This window comes from Apis laboriosa, unplaced genomic scaffold, assembly GCF_014066325.1.
Source record: "Apis laboriosa isolate Shangri-la unplaced genomic scaffold, ASM1406632v1 scaffold45_cov149, whole genome shotgun sequence".
Lineage (NCBI taxonomy): Eukaryota > Metazoa > Arthropoda > Insecta > Hymenoptera > Apidae > Apis > Apis laboriosa.
The window spans coordinates 316,701-328,148 of record NW_025223361.1 but is presented as its reverse complement, the minus strand read 5'-3'; the positions used below and the strand labels follow the sequence as shown (position 1 = coordinate 328,148).

The window sequence follows — 11,448 nt, the reverse complement described above, 5'->3', positions numbered from 1 at the left end:
GCTTATTCTGTAAACGTTGCTTTAAATAAATATGGCGTCTTATGAATTAACACATGGTTCGGCTAGAATTATGACAAAGAATAAAATATTTAGATTTTAATATAATAAAAAATAATTATTTTAATTATCAATTATAATTAATTGTTGTTTTAATTATCAAGAACAATGAAACCTACAAGAAGAACAAAACCTATGGAAACAATGCAAGTTACAAAAACAATGAGATCTACGAGAAGAATGAAATCTACAAGTACTTTATACATATATATAATTTATATAACTTATATATGCATATTGTTTATTCATTAATGTAATTTTATTTTATATGATTATATTTTAAAAATAATTATTAATAATATTTACAGATCATAGATATCGTAATCGAGTACCAATTGATCCAGAAAAATTAGCAAAATATAATAAAGGTGATGGAATTGATTTAAAATCAGGATCATCTAAAATCAGAAATAAAGTAATAAAACAAAAGTTAAAAAAAAAGGAGAAAAATTTTGAAATAACAGTAAAAGATACTGCTCGTACTGAATTACTTTTGACAGAAGATTATGGTTGTTTGGAAGCTGATGCTGGACAAATAACAGTACAATATAATCAAAAACAAATTGCAGATAATGCAGATATAACAAGTGCAGCTAAACATTTTACATTAAATTTAGATTTTGGACCATATTATATAAAATATACTAGAAATGGTAGACATTTAGTATTAGGTGGAAAAAAAGGCCATGTAGCTGCTTTAGATTGGATCACAAAAAAATTAGCTTGTGAAATAAATGTAATGGAATCAGTACATGATGTATCATGGCTTCATATAGAAACAATGTTTGCAGTAGCACAAAAAGAATGGGTATTTATTTATGACAATCAAGGAATTGAACTACACTGTTTAAAATTAATGAATAAAGTTAATAAGTTAGAATTTTTACCTTATCATTTTTTACTTGCCAGTGGATCTAGAGATGGTTACTTGGCATGGTTAGATATTTCCATTGGAAAATTTATAAATTCCTTTAATTCCAGATTAGGAAAAATAGCAGTAAGTTTAAGTATATTTTATAATTTTTTACTTATTTATTATTAATATAATATTTAATAATATAAAAAAATTATCAATTATTTTATAGGTAATGACACAAAATCCTAGTAATGCACTACTTTGTGTGGGTGACTCAAAAGGTGTAGTTTCAATGTGGTCTCCAAATAGTAAAGATCCTTTGGTAAAAATGTTATGTCATAATCAAGCAGTAGCTGCTTGTGTAGTTCATCCTTATGGAACTTATATGGCAACCAGTTGTCAAGATAAATTTGTAAAAATATGGGATATTAGACAACTAGCAGGTCCAGTGCATAATTATCGTGTACGAGCTCCAGTTCAGCATTTATCATACAGTCAATGTGGTCAATTAGCATTAGCTATGGGAAATGTTGTAGAAGTTTATCGGTATTATATATATTATATATTAAATTATAATTTATATATATAATATATATATATAAAATTTATATATATAAATATAATTTCTATTATTAGATCATTGGACAATGAAATAAAACCTTACTTACGTCATAGAGCTGAATGGACTGTGACAAGTATGCAATTTTGTCCATATGAAGATATTTTAGGTATTGGTACATTGAGAGGAGTCTCTTCTCTTTTAGTACCAGGAAGTGGAGAAGCTAACTTTGATGCTCTTGAAAGTAATCCATTCCAAACTAAAATTCAGAGACGCGAAGCTGAAGTAAAAGCTCTATTAGACAAGATTCAACCAGAATTAATATGTTTGGATCCAATTGCTATTACAGAAGTAGATGTACCTACCTTAAAAGATAAAATAGAAGCTAAAAAGAATCTTTTGGTGAGTATTTAATAATTTAATTCATTTTCTTTTTTTATTATAATTAAAAAAAAATAATTAAAAAACTCTGTATCATATGTTTATAGTATCTTAAACCAAAGGAAATAGATTTCAAACCTCGTAGAACGAAAGCTAAAGGTAAAGGCGGAACAGCTAAAGTAATTAAGACTAAAAAAATTCTAAAAGATTTAAATCGAAGGGTAAATAAATTTTTTTTTTTTTGATATATATATATATATATATTATAAATGTTAAAAAATATTTTTTTTTTAGGAAACTATTAATATACTTCGTCAATCAAATATTCAATCGGATATAAAAAAAGTAGAAAAACCTCAAAAAGATTATGGAATATTAAATAGATTTTTACCAAAATCTAATAAACAAATAAGATAACGAATTATTAAAAGAATATAATTCTATTTTATTTTTCTATATTTAAATTTTACTGTATATATTTAAATATAGTTTTTAATTTTACATAATCTCAATAAAATTTTATTGAAAAAACCTTTTTAAATTATTTACTGTAAAATATGTAAATCATTATATATAATGCATATAATTTATTTTTCATGATTTTTCATTAATAGCAAATATGTTACATACAAAACAGTATAAAGTGCGCTGTAAATAAATTTAAGATAAATAATTGATTACATATACATATAATATTGAAGTGTGAGGTGTTTAATGAAATAAGTAAGCATTCAATAGTTTAACTGTAACATTCTATAATTTAATAATTGTTATAATAAAAAAGGAATAATTTATGTAACTACAATTAATTTTGGAAAAGAGTGCGAGTAAATTCAATATAATCCAATGCTCCTGTGATTGGTCGCTCCGTTTTTGGATCGACATAAGGTTTCATACGAGCAACACAATAATCAGCCATCTCCTTGGTAAGATTCTAAACATATATATAATATATTATTAATATGAAAAAAATAAATTAATAATTATATATTTAAAAATTATTTTTTATACTTACAGCATATAATTCTTCTTTCGTAACATATGGCCGATCTGCAGCAGTAATAGCACGAAAAGCATTTTCTATTTCCTCAGAACTTTGTACATTTTCTGTTTCTTTACTGATCATAAATGCCATATATTCTTGCAATGATACATAACCATCTCTATTTGGATCAACAACATCTGAAAAATAAAAATTTTACATTGTACAATCATATATTATAAATTTATATACAAATATAAATAATAATTGTTGTTTAAATATACCAAGAATATTTTCAAATTCTGGATCAGGTTGGCCTTCTTCTACCATTGGTAAATCGTAACCAAGAGCTCTCAAACATGATTTGAATTCTTGATGATTTAAACGACCACTCTTATCCTTATCAAAATGTTTAAACATCATTGAGAATTCTTTAAGGGCATCTTCAGAAACACCAGACTGATTACGTGCTTGTATTTGTTGTTCCAAGTTGTGTTGCATACGCATTCCCAATTGATCTAATTGATCCCACTGTTGAGCCAATCCTACGGTACTGTGTTCCGTATAACGATTGTCCAAAATTAAATGTTCTTCCAAAATTGCTCCCAAATCTTCGATTTTCTTCAAATCTTGACGACGTGCACGAACTTCTTGGGTTTTTCTCTTTGTTGCTTCTAATTGCTGTTCTAGCGATCCTGATCCTTCCATCATAGATGTTCTCGTCTCCGCTAGCCATTGATGGAATGCATTAGCATGTTTAGCAAATTCTTTACGCAATTTGTCATTTTCTTCTTGCCGTTGAGCTTCTTTCGCAAGCTCTACATCACGTTCTTTAATTATTTTTTGCAAATTGCGCCAAGTATCTTCTAGAGCTTCCATTGTGAACCATGTGTATGGATTAGGACCAACATTGAAACTTTTGATTTGCCTATCAAGAGCTGCCAAAGCTTCAAAATCTGCTTCTGCCGAAGATAAACTTGCTTGAAATTGTGCATGTGCTTCTCTGAGAGCTCGAATTTCTTCAATACTATTACATCGTACAGGATCGGTTAAATCTTCTTCTGCGTTTTCAAACCATGAATTGAAAGCAGATGCTTTTTTGGCAAATGTTAAATACAATTCTTCAATTTGTCTGAATTGATCTTGCATTCTTAGCAAACGTTGCTTTCTTGCATCAGAATCAGCTAAGAGTTTTTGCCAGCGAGCAATAACATCCGCGTGACGTTTCTGAATACTAGGTGTCTGATCATGTCCAGAATCGACTAGCATTTCTTTCAAGGAAGTAATATTCTGAATTCCCTCATGTTCAAAGGCATGTAATCCCGCATCAAAGGTTTCTTGTTTAGTTAATAATGTCTGTACGGTAGATAAATCTCTTCCGAATTCTTCTGAACGTACATGAGTTTCCTTGTCAGCAATCCAAGATTCAACTACATCTGCCTTCCACATAAATTGTAAATATGCCGAATTATCATTAAGTCGAGTCTTCCTTCTGGCCGCAAGAGCACCAAGTTGTTCTAATTTATTACGAAGTTGGGCACATCTTTGTCCTATTGCATCTGCACGATGATTTCCAGCTTTAATCAAAGCTTCTCCAGCTTCACAAATATCTTTACAACGTTCGCCATGAGCTGCGAAATCAGTTTCAAAGGCATCATGTTTTTTCAATAAGCCTTGTACAGCAGCCATGGTGTCACCATAATCTTCAACTGATAACAATTGTTGTTTTTCCGTGATCCAAGCTTCTTCTTCTTCGACTTTAGCCAAAAATTGTTGATAAGTCAGAGACTCATCCAGTTTTTGTCCTCTATTAGCAGCCAGTTGTTTCAATTCAGCCCATGCTTGATTGAGAAGCTTCAAACGTTGCTCAATTTCAGGTACTCCCAGATTAGAAACATCCATCAATTTTTCTCCCGCTTCTTGAACAGCTTGTATTGCAGGCTCATGGCTACCTAACTCTGCTTCTAATCTCTTATGTTTTTTCTTTAAGTTTTGCACGCCAGTAAGATCACGACCATAATCGTCTGATCCGACTAATAATTTTTTCTCCTTGATCCAAGACTCTTCATCAGCAATATCTCTGAAGAATTGGTGCAATGTATTTGCTTCATTTAATCTCGCTTGTCTATGAGCAGCAAGATTGCGAATTCTCTCGTAACGCTCATTTATGCTTTGTCGTTTTTCTTGAATACCAGCTGCATCAAATTGTCCACTTTCAATAAGAGAATCTGCCTGCGCGTTCATATCTTTGATTCTCTCTTCATGTGCCTGAATATCGGCTTCAACTAATTGGTGTTTTTTCATCAAATTTTGTACAGAAGCCAAATCTTTGCCAGCATCCTCAGACGTAAGTAAACTTTCCACTTCACCAAGCCAGAAATCAAGATCTTTAACTGCGGCGATATATGTGCGCTGTTTGTTAGCTTCTTTAAGTTTCATAGATTTTTCTGTAGTTTTCTGAGTAAGATATTCCCATTGATCGGCAATTGAAGCAAGTCTTTTTTGGACGGCGTCCTCAGAACCAGCACATTGATGTTTCTCAATTAAATTACCTCCCATGGCTAGTACAGATTGAATTCTATCAGCATTTGCTGCCAATTCGGCCTCAAATGCTTGATGTTTTTGATGTTTTGATTGAATATTAGCTGGATCTTTATAGTTCTCTTCAGTAGCCAATTGTAGTTTTTCAGCGATCCAATTTTCCATTTCATCAGCATCTCGAGAGAATTGTTGTAGAGTTTGAGATTCTCCCAATTTAGAACGCTTTTCAATAAGAGCATCTTTTAAATGCTTCCAACGATCGAGAACCTGGCAACGTCTTTCATCAATTGGTTTCGCAGCATAATGCTCGGCGGCAATCAGTTGATCAGCTAAAGTCTGCAATGTAGCAATCTTTTCTTCATGAGCGTTGATAGCTTTGTCAAAATCTTCATGTTTCTTAATGAGAGCCTCCACATTATCGCTACTATCGACAGTATCTGCACTACTTAAGAAGGCTTCTCGTGCGCTCATCCAATTCTCAGCTTGCTCACAGTCTCTACAGAATAATTGTAGCTCCAAATTTTGATCCAATTGCATACGTCGTTGGATCCAAGCTTTCTCTAATTCTTGGCGTGCTTCAGCCATGGATTCGAGTTTTTCTTGAATTTCAACACTTGCATAGTGACTGGATTGTAGAAGTTGTTGACCAAAAAGTTCGAATGCCTGGAAAGTACCTGCCCTGGCATCGATTTCCATGCGGTGTTCCTATAACATAAATGAAATAAAAGTTATATCAATTTATGTATATTATTAATAATATTACTGATAGCCTCCATATAAATTCACACGCATATTTTGCACGTTTTCAATCCACTCGACAATAGACACTACGATAAGCGAAAAAGACAGCGATTACACTATAAAAAGCATTGAAAATATTCCATAAGTGTTAATAAGGCGGTGTCTTCATTACTAAAACATCGATTTGTCAATCTGTTCTTTTTTTCATGAAAAGAAATTTAGCAACATAAAAAAATATATCAAATGTGATTAATTATAAAAAATATAGAAAAATGTATTCAGAGGCAAAGTCGCACAGTTTTGTTCCATGCTCTTTTCAACACTTCAGTACCTCTGGAAGTATGCCGTATCGTGCGTCTATCTCTGCTCTGTGATTCTATAATTCATGAATGACTCGTGAACGACTGTGTGATCATTTGATCATTTCAATACCAGCTATCTTTTGATAAATCAACTTACCTGATGTCGTTCGAGGAGAGCTTCTGCACCGGTTACATCCGAAGCCAGCTCCTCTGAAGCGACTAAACCCATCATTGAATTTATCCAAGCCATCAAATCTCTGTAATCGCTGAGAAAACGTTGTAGATCATAAGAATCCAATAATTTTTCCTTTCTGCTATTAGCTTTTGCCGTTAGTTGAGTCCACTCTTCGTTGATTTCTTTTTGTTTAGCATAAGTCTGTTCAGCAGTTTCAGGATGAGATTGCATCAAGCGATTAGCTGTTTCATCTAGTTGCTTTATTTTATCTCCCAAAGCAGCTAGATCTCTTTCTAATCCTTCATGTTTGCGCTGTAAAGCTTGTACACTGCGCAGATCCTTTCCAAGATCGTCGTTATTCAACGCAGCGTCTTTTTCGCGAATCCAGTCCTTAGTCTCATCAACATCACGATGGAATCGTTGAACTTCATGAGCAGAGCCGAGTTGATTAGCACGCTCTGCAGTAAGGGTTTGCAAACTAGTCCATTTTTCATTGAGATCCTGTATTTGTGTTTGAATTTTTAAAGCTGCTTCCGTTTGTCCAAGACTCATTAATTGTACGGCAATCTCATTCATCTCAGCAAGACGAACTTCATTGGCTTTAAGATCAGCTTGGAAATCATCGAATTTCTTTTGCATCACTTCTACCTGTTCCAAATCCTCACCAACATCTTGAACTTGAGCATGATTCTCTTTATCCTTGATCCAAGTAGCCAATTCTGCAGCTTCTCTGACGAGTACATAAGCTTTGGCTGTTTCATTAAGCTTGTTTTGCCTTTCACGGGCAAGTCTCAGAAGATCATCATATTGAGCTTCGATCTGAGCTTGTCTGGCTGCAATAGAACTTTGTTCTCTTGCTAAATTTTGCTGAGAAGCGCTCAATCCTGCTTCAGGTTCAACTCTTTTTACATAAGCGGCTGGAACAAAACCTTGGCGATCATTTACTTCGACCTTCCACCAATCTTTGTTATTGGAATTCAACAGAGTCAAAGTATCACCCTTCTTCATGGAAACTTCTCTTGGTGATTTTTCTGTGTAATCATAGAGTGCCACCACACATTCTTTACCAGTAATGTCAACAGTAGGAGTTTCTTGTTGACGGCAAGAGGCAGCTTGATCTCTAAGCGCGGCTATAGTACTTGCAAATGCTTCCAGATCACTGACTAATGCTTCATGTTTTTTTAAGAGAGCCTCAGAACTATCTTCATCTTTTCCATAGTCAGCATTCATGACTATAGGTCGTTTCTCCTTCATCCAAGATTCAGCTTCGTTTGCATCAGCAAAGTACTGATGTGCTTGCAGAGAATCGTCTAAGTCATTTTTACGTTGTCTAGCTTTCTCTTTTAATTGTCCCCAATGTTCGTCCAGTGCAGCTAAACGTTGGCTAATTTCTTCGGCGGCGAAATGACTTTCTTGCAACATTGATGCACCTGCTTGACAAACAGCAGCCACGCGTGGTTCATGGTTATTTATCTCTGCTAGAACAGCCTGGTGTTTTTTCTGTAGATTTTGTACACCAATGAGATCACGACCGCGATTGGTAGATGCTGCAACTGGTTCTTTCTCACGAATCCAGGCTTCTTCGTCTTCTATATCTCTAAATAATTGTTGCACTTGCAATGAATCAAGAAGTCGTTGTTTACGAATACTCATAGGCTGCTGAAGAGCTGCATATCGAGCTTGTAGTTGTTCCTGTTTAGCTTTGATATTATCTGCATCAAAATGACCAGATTTAACAAATTGATCTGCAGCTTGGGCAATGCTTTCGATTCTGTCAGAGTGAGATGCGACATCAGCTTCCAAAAGAGCATGTTTTTTTTGGAGATTTTGCACACTGGTTAAATCTTTACCATAATCTTCAGACATCAATTGTCCTTCTACCTCTGAGAGCCATAATTCGATATCCTCGACAGTACGATTAAATTGTTGCTGTTGGGAGGCTTCTTGCAGTTTGGCTCCTTTCTTTTCGGTAGCATGAGTTAAACTTTCCCATAGAGACATGATTTCATCGGTACGAGTACGAATTCTATCGCTGGCATAATGATCACTTTCGATTAATTCTTGTCCAGTAGCTACCATTTCTTCCATACGAGTTCTGTTGGCATTTAATTCTTGTTCAAAGTTTTGATGTTTCTGTACTTTTCCATTTAAATTAGTAGGATCTAAATAGCTATCATCAGTGGCAAATTTGAGTTTTTCATTGACCCAACCTTTTGTTTCATCACAATCGCGTTCAAATTGCTGTAATTTGTATGCATCCTCTAGGCGACGTCTTCTTTGAGCCGATTTTTCAAGAAGAATGGCACGTCTCTCTAATAAAAGTTGACGTCTTTGCGCTACATCATCTGCTGCATAATGCTCTCCTTCTATTAATTTACCAGCAAATTCATCCAATATTTTTATTTTTTCCTCCTGAGCAGCTAAAGATTTGTCAAAATCTTCATGCTTTTTAATAAGAGCTTCTACGCTATCGAGCGAATCTCCCAAATCTTCATTTGCTAAAAATGCTTCTTGTTTCGCCATCCATGCATCCGCTTGTTCTGTATCTCGATAAAATAATTGTAAGTCCATGCATTGTTCGTATAAAATTTTTCTCTTTTCCCAAAGACTTAAAAGAGATTGTTTATCTTCTGCGAGAGAATTTAATTTTCTAGTTACTTCCTCCGCGGCGTAATGCTTTTTTTCCAATAACTTATTACCAGCCAATGTAGTCGCATCGAAGCTATCGGCTCTAGCATCAATTTCTCCTTTATGCTCTTGATGTCTTTCAACAAGAGCTTCTGCACCAGCTACATCTTTAGCTAATTCATCTGCTGAAATAATCGCGCGCATATCGTTCATCCAAGAAACTAAATCTCTGTAATCAGCTAAAAATCTATGCAAGTAATAAGATTCATCAAGCTTCAAACGTCGTTCTTTTGCTTTTGCTGTTAGACTTTCCCATGATTGTAGTATCTCTGCGCGTTTAGCTTGAATTTGTTTAGAATGATCTGCTTGATGAATAGCTGCGAGACGATCTGCTTCCGCGCCTAATGTATAAACTTTATCTTCTAAAGCTGCCAAATCACGTTCTATGCCCTCATGCTTCCTTTGTAAAGTTTGTACACTTGCAAGATCACGACCAAAATCATCTGAAGATAAGACAACATCCTTCTCTGCAATCCAAGCCATTGTTTCATCAGCATCTCGATTGAATCTTTGAATTTCGTGTGCACCAAAAAGTTTTTCTTGTCTCAAAACAGCAAGTTGTTTTAATCTTTGCCAAGATTCATTGAGTTCTTCTTTTCTACGTAAAATAGTGTCGCGTTCAGGATGTCCATCTAGAAGAAGTTTATCTGCCAATTCATTTACTTCTGTTACTCTATATTCCTGGCTAGCCATATCTTTTTGAAATTCGTCAAATTTTCTTTGGAGGACTTCAACATGTTCTAAATCATGTCCAAATTCATCAGTTGTCACAAATGCTTCTTTATCATGAATCCAAAACATCACTTCGTCACAATGTCGCATAAATTGTACAAGTACTAAAGCTTGTTGTAACTTAAGGCCCTTGTCTGCTAATCTAGAGAGTAGTAATTCCCATAATTGATGAAGATCCGCTATAAAATAAATTTGATTGTTAATTTCAAACAATAAATTAAATAAATATCATATCAATATCAATGAAATCTTACCTAATCTCTTACGAATGACATCACTTGCAAAATGATGTTGAGCTATCATTTCTGATCCAGTATTATCTAATGATACTATAGCATTAGAATGAGCTGCAACTTCTGCTTCAAAAGCTTGATGCTTTTGTATTTTTGCTTGGAGATTTGTGGGATCTTTATAACTTTCATCTGAAGCAGCTTGCAGTTTTTCGAAAATCCATCCTTCAAGTTCATCCGCATCTCGCTTAAAATACTAAAAACAAATGAAATCGTTAATAACGTGAAGAATAAAAGTTAAATAAAAATAAAAAAGAATATGATAAATAAATAAATATGATAAATAAAAAATAAAAAAAATATGATAAAAAATATATACTTGAAAGCGACGGGAGTCTTCAAGTTTATCTCTCTTATTTTTAGCTTCCGCTTTAAAATTTGCATATCGACTGAGAACTTGCTCTCTTCTTTCTTGAATATCTTCCGGATTTTCTAAGATTTTTACTTCCTTTGGTGTAATCTGATCCATTTTGAAGAATGCTTATTGTTCGACGTTTGTAGACAACTCTCTACTGTTCAAAATGGCCACAGGGTGTGGTAAGATTAACTGTGTAGTGAAATCAATAATTAAAGCTAACATTATGTTTATCTTTTGATATTCGTTTATAATTAAAAAATTAAATAATCATTTATATAAAATATAATATGGATATAATGTAAAAACAATTTGTACCTTACACAATTCTTCAAAATCTGACGTTGCTTTGACAACTATCGTTTCTCGAGGTTCGATACTAACTGTGGAATCATCTACGTATGTAACAAGCACTGAAATACTTTCTCTTAAAACTACGTCACTGATTGGTCGACCAATAATACACGGACCAATGAAATGTTTTCTTTAGATGAGTATCTTATCAATTCCATTTAAGTATATATAACTATTACGTCACAATGTAATCATTATAATAAGCAACTTTTAAAACTCGATTTTTACAGTTTAATCTTATTCATTAATCTTATTCTTACAATCTAATCTCATTCTTTTATTTTGATAAAATTTTTATATTTATATCTATATTTAAAAAATACATCTTTTTATTATTATTATAATATAATTTTTATTAATTATATTCATTCAAGAAATTAAAATTTAATGATTTTATATTTAATAGATAATATAAAATCTTATTTTTTAAATTTT

The 11,448-nt window shown here is 33.1% G+C and overlaps 2 protein-coding genes across 3 annotated transcripts; one reads left to right on the top strand and one right to left on the bottom strand.

The window, feature by feature from the left end:
- Nucleotides 1-45: 45 nt before the first annotated feature.
- On the top strand, nt 46-2,255 carry LOC122716379 (WD repeat-containing protein 46; the record flags this gene model as incomplete). Its single annotated transcript, XM_043939395.1, has 6 exons — nt 46-250; nt 366-1,054; nt 1,143-1,459; nt 1,550-1,874; nt 1,961-2,074; nt 2,148-2,255. Coding segments are annotated over exons 1-6 (1,638 nt in total), but the record flags the coding sequence as incomplete, so codon positions are not given.
- A 335-nt stretch (nt 2,256-2,590) lies between these two features.
- On the bottom strand, nt 2,591-11,045 carry LOC122716457 (spectrin alpha chain). Of its 2 annotated transcripts, XM_043939543.1 has the most exons (8): nt 10,978-11,045; nt 10,624-10,851; nt 10,269-10,500; nt 6,577-10,193; nt 6,449-6,493; nt 3,120-6,081; nt 2,869-3,035; nt 2,591-2,787 (listed from the first exon to the last, which is right to left on the bottom strand). In XM_043939543.1, exons 2-8 carry the CDS (start codon nt 10,771-10,773, stop codon nt 2,659-2,661), a joined length of 7,302 nt encoding a protein of 2,433 aa, XP_043795478.1. In that variant the 5' UTR covers nt 10,774-10,851; nt 10,978-11,045; the 3' UTR covers nt 2,591-2,658. The 2 variants fall into 2 exon arrangements, with proteins under 2 accessions (XP_043795478.1, XP_043795479.1); XM_043939544.1 differs by lacking the exon at nt 6,449-6,493.
- Between the last annotated feature and the right edge of the window lie 403 nt (nt 11,046-11,448).